The 19,687-nt window shown below is 39.4% G+C and overlaps 1 protein-coding gene across 6 annotated transcripts in view; it reads right to left on the reverse strand.

The window, feature by feature from the left end:
• Nrg1 (neuregulin 1) overlaps positions 1-19,687 on the reverse strand; it is a 1,043,775-nt gene that overhangs the window by 138,568 nt on the left and 885,520 nt on the right. For 3 of the 6 annotated variants that reach the window (XM_060381585.1, XM_060381584.1, XM_060381590.1), the window contains exons 3-5: positions 13,919-14,040; positions 6,780-6,830; positions 3,836-3,886 (exon numbers count right to left, since the gene is read on the reverse strand). In XM_060381585.1, the coding sequence (XP_060237568.1) occupies positions 3,836-3,886; positions 6,780-6,830; positions 13,919-14,040 (224 nt within the window). Of the gene's footprint in view, positions 1-3,835; positions 3,887-6,779; positions 6,895-13,918; positions 14,041-19,687 lie in introns of those variants that run through there. The other 3 variants (XM_060381586.1, XM_060381587.1, XM_021639212.2) reach the window with 2 other exon arrangements.

The raw sequence follows: 19,687 nt of genomic DNA on the forward strand, positions 1-19,687 counted from the left end.
CAAAGGAAGAATGGATACAGAAATTGTGGTACTTTTACATGATGGAATACTACTCAGCAATTAAAAACAAGGAAATCATGAAATTTGCAGGCAAATGGTGGGATCTAGAAAAGATCATCCTGAGTGAGGTATCCCAGGAGCATAAAGACACACACGGTATATACTCACTTATATAGACCTATAAGATAGGATAAACATACTAAAATATGTGCACTTAAAGAAGATAAACAAGAAAGAGGACCCTGAGTAATATGATCAATCCTCACTTAGAAAGACAAATGGGATGGACATGGGAAGTAGGAGAAAACAAGTAATAGGACAGGAGCCTACCACAGAGGGCCTCTGAAAGGCTCTACCTAGCAGTGTATCAAAGCAGATGTGGAGACCCAAATCAAACCTTCGGCATAGTTCAGGGAATCATATGATAAAAGGGGGAGGGGAGTTAGTATGACCAGGAAAGGACAGGAGCTCCATAAGGACAAAATATATCAGGGCACGGGGGTCCTCTATGAGGCTGTTTCTGTAACCATGGACCAAGTATGGATATAACCTAGAACCCCTGCTCAGATGTAGCCCATGGTACTTCAGTAACCAAGTAGGTTTCCCTAGTAAGGGGAACAGGAACTATTTCTGACATGAACTCAACAACTGGCTCCTTTACCTTCCTCCCCCCACCCCTGAAGGGAGGAACAGGCTTGCTAGGTCACAGAGGAGGACATGGCAGCCAGTCCTGAAGATACCTGATAAGCTAGGGTCAGATGAAAGGGGAAGGAGGACCTCCCCTAGCAGTGGACTTGGAATGGGGCAGGCAGGAGATGAGGGAAGGAGAGTGGGATTGGGAAGGAATGAAAGAGGGGGATACAGCTGGGATACAAAGTAAATAACCTGTGATTAATATAAAAAACTAAAAATTAATGAAAAAAATTATCAAATCAAAAAAGATAAACAAATAGTAGCCTCATCAAAAAGAGGAAGGGATAATATCTTTACTATTTCACACACAGTTTTAAAATTTTATGAAAGAATTAAAAACTGAAACTGGCAAGGAATATGTAGAAGAAAAATAAAGCCCTTGAAATCTTCAGTCAGGAATAATTGAATTGTTATAGTTTCAAAACGCATTTCTCCCGAGGACTGGGGGCAGAGGTGGTGTGGTATGAGCAAGACCATAGGTTTGATATTTTTTCATAGGAACAGAACTGGAACCGGGTATGTCTCCCTGGTGTGAGAACAGAGTGTGCAGTATGTGGAGTATATAGAATGATGGCAGGCAAGCCGACAGGCATGCTGGGAAGCACCGAGCAGAAGAAAGTGTATGCTAACACCAGTGCGCTTACATCCCATGATGAGCCAGTCAGCTTTAAACTGCTGCTGCTTCTTGTTTCTGACTCATCCTGATTTAGAGAAGTGAACACCGTCAAGGAAGGGGTCTGAACGGGCACCATTCAGGGATAAACAGGCTTGGTAACCCAGGTTGCATCCTGGGTGGGCAGAATGCAAATCAACAAAGGCTAGAGAGATAGTTCAGTAGGCAGCCTCTGCAATGCCAACACGAGGACCCCACAGATGACCCACCCTGTATGAGTGTGGTGCTATCCTCTTACTCTCAGAAGAGTGTAGGGAGAGATGGGGATCTCTGGGTTCCCTGGCCAGCCAGCCTAACCTACCCGGTAAGTTTCAGGCCAGTGAAAGTCCTCATCTCAAAAATCAAAGCAGACAGTTTTGTCCCTAAAGAAAAAAACTCAAATCTTCCTGCTTCCATACACACACACACACACAAGCACACACACACATGCAAACAAACACAAACACAACAGCACACATGCACACAATAGCACCCCTAGTATCCTAGTATATTGCTTTTCCTGGAAAATTGTCCATTTGCATATATAGAACTAGATATAAAAAAAAAACAAAAACAAAAACAAGAACAACAGCTGGGTTGCCTTTTCCTTTTGATACTAACCCCCAAATCACAGGAAACTGCTCCAATATACAAAATGCGTGTTGGATCCACATAACTCCAGAAAGCCTTTCCAGATTCAAAAACATCAGTATCAGCCATTCAAAAATGGAGTCCACACAAGGATGATTTCATTCCAAAGCAAAGTTCACTTTTCAAGTACAATGTCTCCCTTCCGGTTGAAATTAAATGGAAATTAAAAAAAAAAAAAAAAAAAAAACTAAACTAAATTTTCAGGCCTGATTATTTTTGACCCATGTGAACTTTTCAATAGTTTTTTTTTTCTACAAAACAAACAAACAAACAAAAACCTGGGGAGGTTCATTTCAGTTCCCTCAAGTACTGGAAAACCAAAATTAAAGTAATTCTTCTATTCCAGAAGTGTTCACATGTGTTGAAGAACATCAGGCTACCTACCCAGGACAGCATGAAAGGCTCCAGTCCCAAGGGTTTGATCCATATCATTCAAATAAATCACATAGGGAGAAACCACTTTCAGAAAAATATGCCTGAGAGAAAAGTCTAATATTTTCTTTTGTGTACCATTTTTAAAGAAAAGCCCAATATGAGTCCGCAGCGTTAGTTTTATGAAATCTGTACATTTGTTCTAATATTTCCATAAGTAGAACTAAATCATGCAAGCATGCCAGCAGGAATTATCATTTGAATTCGTAACAAGGGGCCTGAGGAAGCCTGTTAGCTCTCCTAGAATTTCATTTCCTGTTTGATATTCTTAGATTACTACTATCAGGCCTGTTAAATGCTGCTCTGTGAACCACTGGCTCAAGCAATTATAGATTTTTTGATTCATTTTGTTTGAATCAGATGCTGGGGGTGACACCTAGGGGTCCACCCAGCTAGCATTCATGCTACAGTGGAGCTACGCTCCTGTTAAATAACATGTTTTCACACCATATACTTAGAGGTTTTGTTCTGTTGACCTGCAGGGAAAAGCTTTACCGCCAAACACCATCTATGAAGACAGACTGACAGAGCAAGGCAAGTTACAAAAGGCACCAGCTGCCTTTGGGATTTCGCCACTGCTGCTGAGTGAGTATGATACAGTCTCTTTAACATATTCTGTAGATTGGCAGAGGAACACGGACATGCATTTATTGAAGAGCTCATCAAAGAAATGCTCTAAACTAGATCTGAATTAAGGGGAAGAAAGAATGGCTCAGAGTTTTATTGTCAATGATCTTAACATGGCCCCCTGTTTTATATCAAACTTTAATGCAATGCTTTCCATTAGTAAGTATCGGGAGCTAGTTTTACTTAATCGCTGCTAATTCTCTAAGCACCCATCGATCCAGAGGCACGAAGGCATGAAGCACATTTCACAGTAAACAGGCCAAACTCGTTTGGGACCCTGTCTAGGGACGTGGTTCCAAACCCTTTCCTAATTTACTCACTAGCCATCACATTTGAATTAAGGGCATCTGTACATAGTTTCCTCTGCCGCAGCAGACTGTAATATGAAATTGAGGATGTGTGGGCTAAATATCCCAAACAGCTGGGTATGGTGCTTTTGACAGTTGCTTCAGGTGTCACGACAAGCTGAAAAAACAAAACTACCCAAACTAGGCCTCAGATACTATGTTTTGGGTTTTTTTGTTTGTTTGTATTTTTAACATTCAACGCCATCAGATTATCCTGAAACTAACACATATGCGGCGTCCAGGCATACTCTTAAGTATATTTGGCAGGGAGGAGGTATTTATATCAACTTAATCTGAAACACAGTAGGAGGCCATTTCTACTCCAAACAGAAATCTCTTCTTATTCCAAGCTCAGCACACCACACCTCCATAAAGGCTGAGGGCACCTGTGAGCACGCTCACTGAGAGAGCAAGCAGAAGTATGGATACTTACAGGAAGAAGTATTTGCGCCTTCTGTTGATACCGATATTCTAATGGGAGACTCTATAAAACATAAAAATGGAGTGAAGCTTTATTGAGTCGTGCCACTTAGAAGTCAAAATGTTGCCAGGCCCTGGAATTGCCTAGAAAAGCTATGCTCAAAAGCAGTGCAAAGAGCCAGACAGAAGCATCCCTAAAACAAGTGAAGATGCACGTACTTCTGAAAGAGATAGGAAAGGAGGGAGCCCACCTGTAAAGACATCCCACAGACCAACTGTGAAGTGAGCGTTGCAGGAATGTCATTCTTGGCAAGCCCACACCACAAGTGAAATCGGTCATTCCTTGTCTTAGGTACAGGCTTGAAGTGGAAGAGAATACCACTGCAGCAGCATTCAGTTAACAAGAGTGGAAAGGTTTTTTGGGGGGCAGTCTGGATCAGCCTAAACATCCTCACCCAACACGGTGCCAAACAAAGTCGATGCAGCTTCCACTGCAGCAGTCCCACGAGGAGCCGACAGAACGTGCTGAACAAGCAAAACAGGTTAAGGATGTACAAGATTTACAAGGATGGAGGAAGAAAAAGCCAGCATTTTAGTATTGACAGGGCATAAGAAAAGCAGGGAGGAAAATGAAACCTAAAGATTTTCAACCCTAGAAACTCAGAAGAAAAAAAAAAAAAACAAACTGCTTAGTATTAAAGAAAGTTGAAAACCAACAGCTAAAACATCATATTCAGATCACTTTTCAGGAAATACTGAAGACAATCTAACTTCCTTATAGAAGCACCATAGAACATTCAAAGCCCTGTTTCCTAACAATGCCTACTAGACCTGATAATGAAGTCTTCACATTGCACAAATACCTGAATGACAGGTAAAGAGGAATTTCCTTAATTCTTCGTTTTCCCTCTACCCCTTCCTGTCTTCCTTTTCTTGCTGCCCTACATTGCCTCCTTCTATCAGATTCTGAAAGTGGTGTTGAAAGCAAGAGTAAGTACCAAGGAGATAGGAGGAGGAAGAAGGCTGTGTAGGTTTCTGTGGACTACCATAGCTTTGAAATGGTTTGGCCGTGGTGAGACATGGCAGCTATGCCAAACCATGACTAGGGAGAGGAGCAGTGCAGAGAGTGCTGAGCTCCAGGATCCCACACTTCTTCCTGAGACACACAACATAATATACTTAGCACTTTAGCTATCCTGGATTGTAAAATGGAAGAAAATAATGACTGTGTCATGACATTGTAAAATTAGCAAGTGAGTTACAATCTTCATAAATTAAAAAATAAAACGGAGAAAAGCAAGTCATCACTGTAACTTGAAAAGAGAGAGAGAAAGGAGACCATAAATTTGAAAGAAATCATGGAGGGATATATAAGAGAGTTTGGAGGGGGAAGGGAAGAGGAAATTTATGTAATTATAAGATTAAAAGAAACTGAATTTTCAATATTAACTGTCCACAAATTTTCTGCCAAATATACACTATTTTTTTTAATTTCCCAAGGTTATATTAACCACAAAAAAAATAAAGTTAAGTGTACTGCTCATTCCCCATCAAGGGAATTTCTCGTTGTAATAGATGGAGACCATTACAGAAAACCACAACCAATCAAAATGCACAGTCAAGACACCCAGTCCCAACGGGCGGGCACATGTACAAAAACACTCCCACACCTTAGGCTCGGATAACATTGCAAAAGGGGGTGGAAAGATTATAACAGCCAGAGGCTCAAAGAGTGTGTGGTAAGAAGGCCTATCCCAGTAATGTTAGAAACTACACTCATGAAGACTCACCAACATGACTGCCTGAACATGGGCTGAACAAGGACAACAGACATGTCAACTGGACTTCGGAAAGCTTGCAAGACCTCAACCCAACACAAGAACTATGGGCAACTAAGGAATACTGAGAGTGGGAGAAACAGTTTTCCCCAGGGAAAAGCACACCAATTGGTTATCTGATACCAAATGGCAAACCCCAGAAGCATACATACAAGTAACATTTATATACACTGAACAGGTTATATTTAGGAATATGTGCATATACATATACGTATGTAACAATAATTAATGAAAAAAAAAGAGGCCATGCATTTGAAAGAGGGAGAGGAGGGATATGTGAGAGGGTTTGAGGGAGAGGACAAAGAGAGAAATGATGTAATTATTTGTAATATCAAAAATAAAAGATAAATGAAAAACTGGGCATGGTGGTACAGGGCTATAACCCTCATTCAAGGGAGGCGGAGAAAGGAGGATGCCAAGGAGGATGTTAGGCTGAGCTACGAAGCAAATTTCTATCTCAAAACCAATTAAAAACTCAGTGGACTGAGTTACTCCACAACTAGGAGACAAACCAGCGAATTATGGTTATAGACAGGTTTGTAGATCTGGGTGATAATTATCTCATATCTTCCCAAACTATAACTACCACCAGTAAATTTTATAGGCGAAATGAAAATAAACCAAACATTACAGTAACATTTTGGAAAAGTCAAGCTATGAGTTTTTGTTGTTGCTGTTTCATAATTAGTGAAGCAGAACTCAGCAGCAGCATCCCAAAGGTCAGACATCAGATGCTGCGTCCACTGTCTAGACACATATTCTCATTGCAATGGGTTCCTCAAGCACCCAAGAGAAGCACTCCCAAGGACAGAAAAACCTGATCTTGCACCCTGATTTCTCTTACACTTGTCTACTACCACCAAGTAACATGTAGATGTGATCTCTTTCTCTCCTGTTTGTATCTCGAGCAAACCATTTGGGCACACAGCAAAGAACCATCCTGCCTTAGGTAAAATTCAAAAAGGCAGAAAGAAGGAAGCTGAGAAGAAGGCTGGAGCAGAAAACAGGAACAGCCGAAATATGGATGCAGGGGGAGTGCTGATTAGTGGGAAGGGCAGCCAGCAGTAAAGCCTCTCGTACTGGTTAGTAAAACTTGCCAGGCTTTTTTTTTTTCCTTACCTGAGGACACATATGCTCTTTCAGTTGAGGCTGGCATGCCAGTGGTGAGCTCTGCAAAAAAGAAAAGGTGATAGGCGATTATGGGGTATGGCAGGAGGCTAGGATCTGAGGCCATTGCTGCCTTCCAACTGCAAATGAGTGTGAGGAAGAAGTGCTGCGTGAAGACAGTCTAAATAAATACTTCTTCTTTCATGGGAGAAGATCGTGAATTATGCCAAGTAACTATGAGGAACCGTTTGCTCCCCCTGGGTTGAATGAGGAAGAAAGCACTTGAGAGAAAGACAGTAGGTTTCTTGGAAAGGAAAAAGAAATGGGGACTTGCGGGAATCAAGGCCACTGTCATACCAAGCCCTGAAGAAGAATTTCTAATGTTGAAGAGTTTTGAAAATTACTGTTTTGTTAAAAACTGAAAGCACACAATGTTCTCTGTCAGGATTGGCACATGACAGCAATTTCTAGTAGGTAATTCTCCAGATTGCCACAGTTACTCAAGATGGGAGCATTATCACATGTTGGTCACTCTGGACAGGGCATATGTGAGCAGGTAGGTTCCCTAAGGAATGAAGGATAAACATGCATCAGAGGGAACCCCATAATACAGAAACTTATGAGACTTATTTAAGAATCTAAAATTGCCTTCTTAATGCCTTATGGATGTAATAAAGGGGGGTTACACTGTCCAAAAAAGCTCAGTATTAAGCCCTAAGACTAGCTTTAGTTTACTAACAGATTCTAGTACTTTTGAAAGGCAGTTTCGTGATACTGAGATGATGTAAAGGTATCATTACAGAATCATTCAACCCTGACTGGGTATAAGTTATCAAACACTGTATATTCTTACCCTCCTGAAACAGGACAAAGAGAAGCCAAGTCTCTTGTGATGCTAGTAACCATACAAAATTTACTACATCTGCCTGAAAATGCTGAGGAGGTCAAATACACTACCATTTTATGTCTAAATTAATCCATGGTTAATCATAGAGACATACTCATTACTAATGCAATTGTCTTTAAACACAATTATCACCATGGTAGAACTAGCCTAGCAGGGAAAAATAATTGACTGAAATGATAATATTCCATCAACTTCTGAAAATTTTCTAGGAACAAAAGAGTTTGAGAAACTAGAGGGAAAGAAAAAAAAAAGTCATGTGAGATTTGGAAGAGATGATCAAGTATCATGGGTTCATATACCAAAGACCAGAAATGTGTCTTTTGGTAAACCCGGATGCTAACCTCCTAGTATAAAGTGTGGATGATCAACCTTCCTTCCTCAGGGGTTCTAAGGACTATCATTCACAGAGTAAGACTGTTTTCAAGACATCTAAGTTTCCTACACCTGTTCTCATGCCCACTAGAAATGGGACAAAGTAAAAGGGACTTGCCTATGAGGCTTCTTTGAAATTTCTCATACAGGAGGCAGTAGAGAAGATATTCTCAGCTGGACTAAGGGGGCACACCTGTTTCTGAAGCAGCAACAAGTAGCTTTATTGATTTGGGCTGTGAAAAATAAAATAAGGTTGCTCTTCTTTGGAAACATGTAATCTGAGAGAAACTTATTTTTTTAAACCAAGATTCACAACAGTTGTTCTTCTGTAGGCACGCCCGCAAGGAGCATAACGCTGTCGAACCGTGCATCCACAGTGGGAGAGGCGCTCTCCTTCTGCCCTTCAGAATACATCAATGACTTGACCACCACATTGATGCCTGACAAGGGTTGGGCAAAGACCCAAGCCCAACTCAATATCAAAATCTTCTTCACATTTATTTTTGGCAAACCAAGTGATTGTCTACTGTGACCTTCAAAGAAAATTAAGAGAGAGAGGGAGAAGAAAGGAGAGAGAGGGAGAGAGATTCTCAAAGACTTCAGAGCAGAGGACAGGTTGACCATAACTTCCTGTCCTGTTATGATTGAATCTGCATTACAAATGCTCATAAAAGCAAATGGTTACAAGAAGGATACAGAGGCTACTGAAAATAGCCCCCTTCCTAAATTACATATTTATCCTGGAGATCTTTAAAATATCTTTAATGACTGTGGTTTCAGTTTAAAAAAATATTTCCTGAATTAATATTGAGGAAATACAAGCACTGAGCTTAGCAAGTAAAACAGTAGACACTTTAAAGAGACTTTTTGCTATTAAGAAAAGTGAATCTTCTTAATACAACACAGAAAGCTTTTTTTCCTTGTGTGCAGGATTCAAAGATTTGAACAAAAAACTTGCTGGTTTTCAGCATGACTGGAATTTTACATTCCACTTACAGATTTAAAAATCTTAAGTCCAACAGTCCCCTCAGTGAGCATCTAAGCAAGGTATTTTAGTATTGTGAGTTGGCATATTGCGTTTTCGAATGTCTGCCCGATGGATGGTGTAAATAGTGAGGCTTTAGAATCACCAGGAATTGAGCACTGTTGACCAACGCAACACAAACAACATTGCTGTATTTTTCATGTTAGAATAACTTTTAATAAATGGAATCCAGTATCACGTTGCAATAGCTGATAAAACTCTTCTGGAAAATAATTTTTCTAACAAATATGAATGCATGACTTATTTGAGACTTTGTCATGGGCATAATGAGAACATAAATATTCAGAAAAATACACACACCCACATACCATAACGTCTGCGCACATTTAATATACATTATGTGATTCTTTACTTTCCCCAAACTTTCAAGTCTCTACTATTCATACAAAAATTGTGAACAAAATGATTTTAAGTGGCTGCACTTATTTACCAACAATGGTAAAACATGAACCTAAGAACATCTTTGAGTATCTGAATTTTTATTGTCCTCAATATATAAGCAGCTGAGAAGTTTTCAAATTAATAAATACTAGAGGGATACTATGCATGATCTGTCATATTATAATCATATTATTAATGTATGTTAGCTTTTCTGAGTACCATATGTAATACAACATATATGGAGAATGACTAACAAATTTTAAAATCTGTTTGATTCCAGGTAATTTAGTCAGGAAGAGGCAAGAAATTCCCCTTTTAATTTCAGGGCAGTCTGGTTTATATAGCAAGTTCTACATCAGCTAGGGCTACACAGTGGGACCCTGTCTCAAAATAAATATATGTATATAAATAAAAACTAAATAAAACCTATTTGGTGTTCTTCTCAGCATTACCCCACATGCTATTCAGCAATAAATTTCCCTCAACACTGTCTGTGAGAGAGGGAAAGGCCTAGCTGACCTATAACCCACATGAGCCAAATTTTTTAAACATTAATCGATAATCCGTTTAAACTTTATTTTTAAAAAATCTTCTTTTCCTGTTTCTCAAATGGAAGAGCAATGGCTATGAGCTCAATTGTTCCCATGAGAGCTTGACTCTTATATAATTTTTTTCTCCTGATTGAAAGAGAAAACTTAAGATATGATGGAGTAGTTATTTATTCTCCCATATTAACCTTTGAGAAGATAACATTACATTAATTAATGTATAAACCAATTAGGTTTGCAATTCTCACCTTTGACCCTTCATTCTAATATTCAAGAGTATTCCTAGAGCTTGTTAGCTAAGAATTAATTGTGAAATTAGGATTTCTTAGAGAAAGAACAAGCCAAATAACTAGATAAAAATGAGCCCAGAGCATGTGAGCTGATAGAAAACGAGTGTGGCCTTTGCCCCTGAATTTTATAATTCACCACAGGAAGATTAAGACCTGACATAAAGTGTCTATGAAAATCAACATTAGACACCAGCAGGTTGCATGGATTTACATATGTTTGCTCATGCAAATTCTTTTTTTCAATTCCCGAACAAGTGGAAAGGCAGCATCAGAAGGGGCAAAAGATAAACAAATTCTTCAAATGTAGCTTAATAAGGGAGTTGGCTATGTGTGTTTTCTTTTCTAAGTGCTTGAGTATTTTGGCAATATGGTCACTATTTCATTGAGGCAAATGAAAAAAAAAAAAAAAAAACACCCACAAGGAATTTTTTAGATTTGTATTATTTCATTTATTTAGTTGCTAATTTAGATAGAGGTGCATAGCCACATGTTGGTGCTAATCTAGAGAGAGGTGCATAGCCATATGTTGGTGGGCTTCCTCTGTGCTGGTGGAGCAGTGGGCAAGACATCCTTCTGGTCAGGGGTAAACAGTTGGTAAATTCTCTGGGTCTGATTCCATAGTGCGGCAGAATCTCTGCTAATCTTCTGCTCGCTAGCCCAAACGCTGTTGACATACCAAGGACCCAACCACGGAATATGGCAAAGTGGGAGCATAAACCAGAAGCAGAGATGCAGGAATGAAAAGTGAGGGATATAGGAGATGGTAAGGGTATGTGGTTGTTTTGTTTGTTTGTTTGTTTGTATTTCAAGTTTAAACCCCTCTGAAACAGTTCAAAGGTAGAAGAAATAGAAAGCAGTCACATGACCCCGTTGCATGAGCTCTTTGAGATGCCTGTGTACAAGTCCATCTCCCTGAGGGTGTGATCTTCCCCATCGTCACCCTGTCTTTCTGTCTGACACCACTAAGCCTCCCTGTTCATGACAGGTGACTCTGCCTCAACTGTCTGGGTATTCACATACATTCAGATGTAGAGTGAGCTACTGCGGACTAGGAAGTAAAAGCAGACTTAGGTCACATTTTGCTTTCTAGTACTTTTCTGATCCTAAAATAGTTTTATTTCCCATCGTAAGAACCTCATTCCTTTTCATTTATCAAAAGACTTTTTTTTTAGTACAATATATTCTAATCATGTCTTCTCCTCCCAGATATTCAGTGCCCTTTTGCGAGGGTTGAATGAGGATGACCTACTCTTAACATGCCACCTCTCACTGCTCCTGGGATTCTGCACTCTCCCATTTCTGATGCCCTAAGTGATTAAGAGCCCAGGACTGGTCTGGGAAGTAGCTCAACTGGCTGTCTATGCTTTCCTAGCAGGTAACAGAATTTGTTTTGTTGTTTGTTTGGTTTTTATCTACAAAGCCATTGTATTCACTGGGTGTAGCAGCACAAGCCTATAATCCCAATGTTCCCATGGTAGAGATAAAATGGATCACAAATAAACATCACCCTCTACTGTGTAGGAAATTCAAGGCTAACCTAGGCTACAGGCACTGTCAGAAAAACAAACAAGCAAAAATAAATCACACAAAAAAAATACTCTATAAAATAGTCTATGAACTTCCTTAGGGGAAGGGGTCAGGTTTAAAAAAGAAAAAGAAGTCTCAATATGATAAATGCCTCTAACTTTTTCTTCTCAAAAGTGAAATTTATCAACACTATATATTCAAATTTGAACTTTAGAGCAGGACTTGAAATTTAATTGGAAAGCTTTTTTATGTGAGAAATGTGAGAATGAATATTATCATCTTTTTTTGTTTGTTTGTTTGTTTTTCGAGACAGGGTTTCTCTGTGTGGCCTTAGCTGTCCTGGACTCACTTTGTAGAACAGGCTGGCCTCAAACTCACAGGAATCCATCTGCCTCTGTCTCCCAGAGTGCTGGGATAAGAGGTGTGTGTATAACCATGCCCGGTGTTATCAAACTTTCACTACTTCCAATTTAACAGTAACATAAAAGGACTCTATAGATTTTTCCTGGACTAATACAGTGGTAGATTATTACTCTTTAATCCTATAATCCTGAAGCCATGGAATAATCAAAATAATCATACTATAAACAGTGCTACCACCAACTCTAGTTTTATTTTGCTGGGAGTATATAGTATGTATATTCACAAAAATCTAAACTAAATGCCAGAATCATAATGCATAATCGTTTATCATAGACATTAAAATACAATGAAGAGAACAACTTTCAAAACATGACATAGAGTTCATGATGTTCTAAAAAAGAGAAATTATTGTTTTTTTTAAATCATGTCCTATACCATAGTAAATAAGCCACTGAAACGTATTAATCCCTAAATTTTAAATTCTGTGCATTAATTCTATAAAATTGCAAGTGAAATAAAGTAATAATAGCAAAACGCCCTGATTAACCTGTATTGATTAAAGAGCAAAGCAACATTGTACTTGCTCATATACATTTTACATGGCACTTTCATTTTAATCAACATAAGCACTGCTTCTTAAACTAGTAATTGAAACCACTTTCCATCATTTTTCCTTTACTCCCAACAGACAGAAGTATCTAAAAGTGAAAAGTAAATCGGTATTGATTACACTATCCTGGAACTTTCCTTGGAAGTCCAGAGAAGAACCGACACCAACCTTGATTTTCCAGACCCTGCTCCATAGTTTTCATTCCATTTCTTTTCCCTGCCATATTATGTCATGTGAGAATCAAGAGAGAGACTAGCCCACTCTCCTAAGGAATTAAACCCTACCATTATTTACTCTCCCGGTGATGAGCTGGCATTTTTACCTTACTACTCCAAAAGACCATTTCCTTAGGATAGTTTTTAATCTCTCCCAAGAAGCAGAGAAATCAGGACTGGGATTATCAAAATGCACAATCATTTCAAGCCGCAATACACAAAGGGAAGTTCTTGAAGGAGCACCTGAGAGTTCCAAGGTTTGAAGAAGCATTGCTAGGCTATCATCAGCCCCTAAACAAGACCCTCAGAGGCCTGGGTACTGAGGGATAGAAGACACAAGCCAGCAGCAGCTCCTGCCTTCTGATTTTCTAAGAGGGCTGAGGGAAGTTCTTAACTAGTAGGTAACACTTACCTCCTCTAAGTCATTCATTCAGTTAGGAGATCCTCCCTGGAACAGCTCTCAGGAAGCTCAGTAAGAAGCCTTTACAAACTAGGAAATTCATTGCTTCTGAGGTGTTTCTAATTTCAAAATTAATAGGGCTAAAAAGTCAATGTATCCAACTTTATTAGCTTGGTGTAATCACTTTAAAATACATATTGGAACTTAAAACTTGTCAGGACTTGTATATAAATGAAATAGATATATTCATTCAGGTGTATGCACACACATATATGATACACATATAGTCACTGTAACTATTTTACGTATGCAGATAATATATATATATATTCCATTACTATGCAATATACATGTATCGTGTATATCAGCTCACAGAATTAAGACCTTAGCAGAGGACACAAAAGATGCCTCTAGTGTTTGTCTTCCTTTCCCATGTTTTTCACTTGTTCATATTCATCAATTTGTCACACATCTTGGGCAGCAGGCACCTTACCATTTGAGTCAACAATGGTGATGTTGGCAGAAGCGCTGTCATTTCCTAACTTGCTGATCACTTTGCACATATACTCCCCAGAGTCGGCCAGCGATGCTTTGTTAATTCGAAGTTCTGACTTCCTGTGAGATCGAGACCAGAGCAGTGTAAGCAAGTTGCTGGAATCTACCTCCACATCGGTCAATGATAAAATACACATTTCTGGGTTCAGAATTCTCAGACTCCCCCTCCCACCCTGCGCATGCAACATTAAACTGTCACTTGCTATCATGTCAGTTCAGATGTGTGTTTCTGCCACATCAAATATTGCCTCTGACATAGTCTTAATTTTTTCATACAGGCGGGTAAAGTTGGTCCTCTCTGAATGCGTTCTTCAGTCCTCCACCACCACTCCTGATCATGTTACACCTTAGGTTTCCTTAAAATTAGCTGGCAACTTTTCTTTCCTTCCTACATCTCGATGAAAACGTGCTTACAAGTAACATTATGTGGACTGACCAGGTTATGTTCAGGAATATATATATGTGTATACATGTGTTTATGCATGCTCTAATAATTCACAAAAAAGAGGCCATGAATTTGAAGGAGAGTGGGAACAATGACATGTTATAAAATAACTGAAAGTTTCCCACGTTTCTGACAGATAGACAATAAAGTGATCTAAATACTTGATAAATCTTTTCCATAGAAATTACAATGATTCTTAATGTTACTCCACTGAGAAGTGCAAAGCATTCTTATCTATCCTAGACCTCACTAAATGTTTCTTTCTACTAGGACTTAAAGAAAACATTTTGAACATTTTATTTCTTCCAAACTGTTATCCTTATTTTTAAGATTATAATTTATTATGACATTTCCTCCCTCCAAGCCCTAAATACCTTTCACCCCTTCCCACTCTTCTTCAAATTCATGATCTCTTTTCCTTTTATTTCTTTCTCTTTTTTCATTCCCAGAAGAAAAGAAAGGTATCTTCCCTGAAGTTGCCATTGCTGGCCACAAGGTACCACACAAATAATTGTTAATCCTGGAACAAACGTTCCTGCTACAGTAGCATGCTGTTATAACCCTCTGAACACTAAATCAATATTCACCATTTCTTTAATATGGATACCATTGGGATGTGCACTTTGTCTCCTTTGTTGTATCTAATCTAAGCCTGATACCTAAATTGTCTTTGAGTTACAAAAATTCGGAACTACCAGAATTGGCTCAGTGTGATGGAAATTGGGGAGCCCGGGCTGGCCCAAAACTCATTTCAGTAAAGATAGCTTGAAGGTGATCAGTGTGGTAGTTTGAAGAGGTGTGGCCCCCACATATTCATGTGTTTCAATGCTTGGTCCATAGGGAGTGGCACTAGTAGGAGGTGTGGCCTAGTTGGAGGAAGTGTGTCACTGTAGATGTGGGCTTCGAGGATATACATGCTCAAGTCCGGCTAGTGTGACTCAGTCTCCTCTTGGCTGCCTATGGATCAAGATGTAGAACTTGGCTCCTCCAGCACTATGTCTGCCAACACTCTGCCCTGCTTCCTACCATGATGATAAGAGAGTAAACATCTGAAACCATAAGCTAGCCCCAATTAAATATTTTCTTTTATAAGAGTTGCAAGGTCAGGATGTATTTTCACAACAATGAAAACCCTAACTAAGACACTCAGTCTCCCAAGTGATGGGATCATAAATGTGAGCCACCACTCAATGCTTGCTATCCAATGTTCTGTTTTTGGCATCTGGAGTCATGCCCTGTAGAGAGGACAATAGAGAGAAGGAAGGGAAGATGGCAATATTTGTGGCTGCTCTCATGCTTTGCTATTTTCTCTATATTTTATGGTATTTTTACCACACAGTTTTAATCAGGTCGATACTATGGTTCCAAATTTTATTCTTCCTCCTCACCAATCTAGAACGTGGCATCACACAAAATTCTACACATGTACCCTTGTGCCTCTGATAGGTCACACTTTTCCCTGACATTGAGTGTCTTGTGTGTCTACTTTAATGATCTTAGTGATCTTCAAAGGCTATCTTTAGTGCTAAGCCCTTTGTTGTAAAGAAATTTTAATCAATCAACATGGCTGCTCTGGCAAGGTATCATATCCAAATACCTTCTAGATCTATGTGATCCCCTGCAATGCAGACACACTCTGGATTAAGTATGATTTGGCTGGAATACAAACAGGCCCTTAGGATCCATCTTTAATACCAAATAATGAAGATAATGTTAGTTTATAGGAGGAAGCCACCATGTTTGATACTGATGTCTAATTGAGGGGCAGACAAAGTGACAAATCAGAGAAAAATGTGACAGAATGAGTCAACGATAGGATATGCCTGACTCTCATGAGAACAGAACAGGAAAGAAAGGCTACTGAAGAGCATCTCAGAGAGTGAGAGGGGTCTTCTTACTGAGAGGTTTTTCCTGGGACAGTTTTACAGACTCAGGTTGCAGAGAGAGCAAGGTAGACAAAGGTAAAGACAGAAAGAGCCACAGAATGAGGAGCCACAAGATTAAAACATGTTGCCAGAATTAGTTTGGGTAGCACAATTCAGTCAGAAGCCAAGAAATGCTGGTTTGAGTCAGTGAGTTTGGAGAGGAGTTTGGGCCAGAATAGCTGAGTTGAACCAGCAAGCGAGAGTTTAGAAAGAGATAAAAAGGCTTAAGAATGGCTCTCATCTCCTCCCCTCCTCTGAGGCAATAAAAACAACATTTATACTTTGTTAAGCTTTTCATGATCAGACCATGCAACTGAAGCTTCTTTCTCCATATCTAAATTCTGGCCACTTCTGCTGGCATTATTGTGAAAACTTTTCACTGCACTTCTCTCACTACATCTCCTGTCTAGACCCAGTACACATGCTTCTGAGCAGACAGTAATTTTAAACTACCGCTGTCCTCACAACAGCACAACACACTATGCTGTCCCTGGCTGGTCTTCAGGCAATACTGGATATATACATGAATGGACCAAACAGGTGTTCAGCTGTTTCTGCTCACGCCGTCACAAGACCAGACATCCCTAATGCAGAGAGCAGCAAGAGAGATGGAATGTGAAAGGGGCAGTGAGAGTTTTAGGTGGCACAGACCCAGGGGAGCCATGGCCAGATCAACTTGTCTGAAAAGTTACTTCTGCTAGATGTACCAACAAAATAGTACAATTTATCCGTGTTGGGGGTAGAGGGAGTAAGCATAACAGATGGGTTCTATACTCAAAAACCTTGGAAAACATTAAAGTCCGCCCCTCAAGTTTTTCAGAATCTTTACTGTAACTACAAGACTATCCAGTAAACATCTCTCAACTTGATCAGTGCTTTTTCTTTCACATAATAATTCATACTTTCAGAAAATAATGGGCCACAGAAGAAATTGTCAGTTTTACTATAATAGCTTTGTTTATCTAAGTAACTGAACCAGCCAGGACTGTTTAAGAAATAGTTGTGCATTAACCACAAAGGATCCTCAAAGACAAGTTCCCTAAGGTACCTCTGAAAAGCAAACTGGACCATGTTCACCCAAAATATCACGATAGGGAGAAAGATATTCCATGCTAATAATAAGTAACAGCCCCTTAAATAATCAAACTGCAACAACATTGGAGCGTCACTTCTCAGGTTCTTCTGTCACTGTGCCAGGCTTTAGAATACTCAAAAACACATTTCCTAATGGATTAACAGCTTCATTATATACTTGGTCCATCTGTGATAAGTTTAATACCAAATAATGAAGATAATGTTAGTTCATAGGAGGAACAAGAAGAAGATCAGAAAATATCCTGATTGTCAATATCAGAGGAAAGGTATTTTTCTGTTTTTTATCTTTTTTGGTTTTGATTTTTTTCAAGACAGGGTTTCTCTGTGTAGCCTTGGCTGTCCTGGACTCACTTTGTAGACCAGGATAGCCTTAAACTCACAGAGATCCACCTGCCTCTGCCTCTCTGATGGCTGGGATTACAGGTGTGCACCAACGTGCCCAGCAGATGGTAAAATTTTTAACATAAAATTTTTAACATAAAAAAACTTTTTATGTTAAGACCCAAAATTCTGAAAGCAGACAATTAGAGCAATATTCCAAGACTGTATAGCAATCAAGAAGCCCCAATCTTCCCAATTTATAAATCTAGGAACAACCATATGCTGGTATATAAAGACCTCTCTCTTGACCCTGCACAATTTAATATTTTAACTGTTGAACTGGAGTGAACTATAAGAAAAAAGGTAATTAAATTTCCAGTTGACATAATCTTTAAAGGATACTTCTAAAACCTAAATGCTCCTGATAAGCCTGGGCCATGCTTCCTGGAAGACAAACCTCAGTAATACAATCACATGGTATGAATGGACAGAAGGGATTGGGGGATGAGTCATCTCCTGTGTTCAAAAAGAGGTCTCAATATCAGGGCTTCTCAGTAGCTTCATACAGGCCTCTAAGGTGCACTTCCAAGCCAAGCATTAGGTGTGGCTATTCCATCACTGCCATAGAGCATCTTCCTGGGATCGTGGGACAGAACATTAATAACCCAAGAACAAGATTCCACTTGATCAAAACATGCCTAACAGATACGATCAGGTTCAGAAACCAGTGTAAAAACACCCAAGGAGTAAGAGATGTAGTAACTTCAATGCACAGACAAAAGATGGATTTCAAGTAGCCTATCTCTAACACCAGCTTTTTAAAGACGTTCTTAAAAAACTGAGAAATTTGACCAAATTTCCCAACATAGGCCATTTAGGAGAAGGTCTCCATTCAAGCAGCTTATGAATGTGTGCATTTGTAAGTGAGTGTGTATGCACGTATTCAGTTTTGCTTCAGAAGTCAGGCTGCTGTCAGTGAGAAGGATGCAGAAGTGGAACTTTTTAGACAGTAGAACCAGACACCATACTGAATGTCCACATAAACCATACAAAATGGCTACTTGGTATATAGGAAAATTAGGATTCCTCACATAGGATTCCAATGACCTGCCAAAGTGTTTCAGCAGCTAAGAAAGGGACTATAAATAAACCTTTCTGATATAAAGCTCTTTGTCCAAAGTGTGGCCACTGAAAACAGGACAATCTTGAATTCATTCATTCATTCATTCATTCATTCATTCATTCATCTATCTCTCCCTGTGCAGAGAGGAGTTCTTCCCACCACCCCTGTGTGGAAGTCAGAGGACAGCCTGTGGGAATCAGTTTTCCTCTTCTTCCTTTATATGGGTTCTTGGGTTTGATTCCAGGTCACCAGGCTTGGTAGCAAACACCTGGATTCTGCTGAGCCATGTCACTAGCGCCAGAGCAGCTATTTGGTAAAATCTTCAAACGGTTTTTGAATGAGCAAAACCACTTCTCCAAACCAAATGAAAGCACAGGCTGAAATGAAAGGCTGAAGCAAAATCAAGGTTATATAAACATGTGTGAGACAAACAAGATATAGAGGTTTGCATTTCACAGGGCTAATCCAGAGCAGATATTTCAGTGAAGCCAATCTGCCAGGCCCAAAGCCTTCTACTAGTTTTCTTAATCCAAATCATCCACCAGGCACCGACAACAGAAATAGAGGAATAAATAGATACACAACACAGAGTGGTTCCCATTTCTCTTAATTGGTCCCACACTTGCCAAATAAAGCAAACAAAGGCTTAAATATGAATTCAAACTCAGAGAAAACCTGCAGGACAGTCATTTCTTAGGAAGAGGAAGGGTTCAAGAGGGAGATGAGTTTACACAATGACAGAAACTATATATTGGTATGAAATCTTTGCATAATGCTAAGGGATTAAAAGGAAATTTT

Source organism: Meriones unguiculatus, chromosome 4 (assembly GCF_030254825.1).
Source record: "Meriones unguiculatus strain TT.TT164.6M chromosome 4, Bangor_MerUng_6.1, whole genome shotgun sequence".
NCBI classification, from domain to species: domain Eukaryota; kingdom Metazoa; phylum Chordata; class Mammalia; order Rodentia; family Muridae; genus Meriones; species Meriones unguiculatus.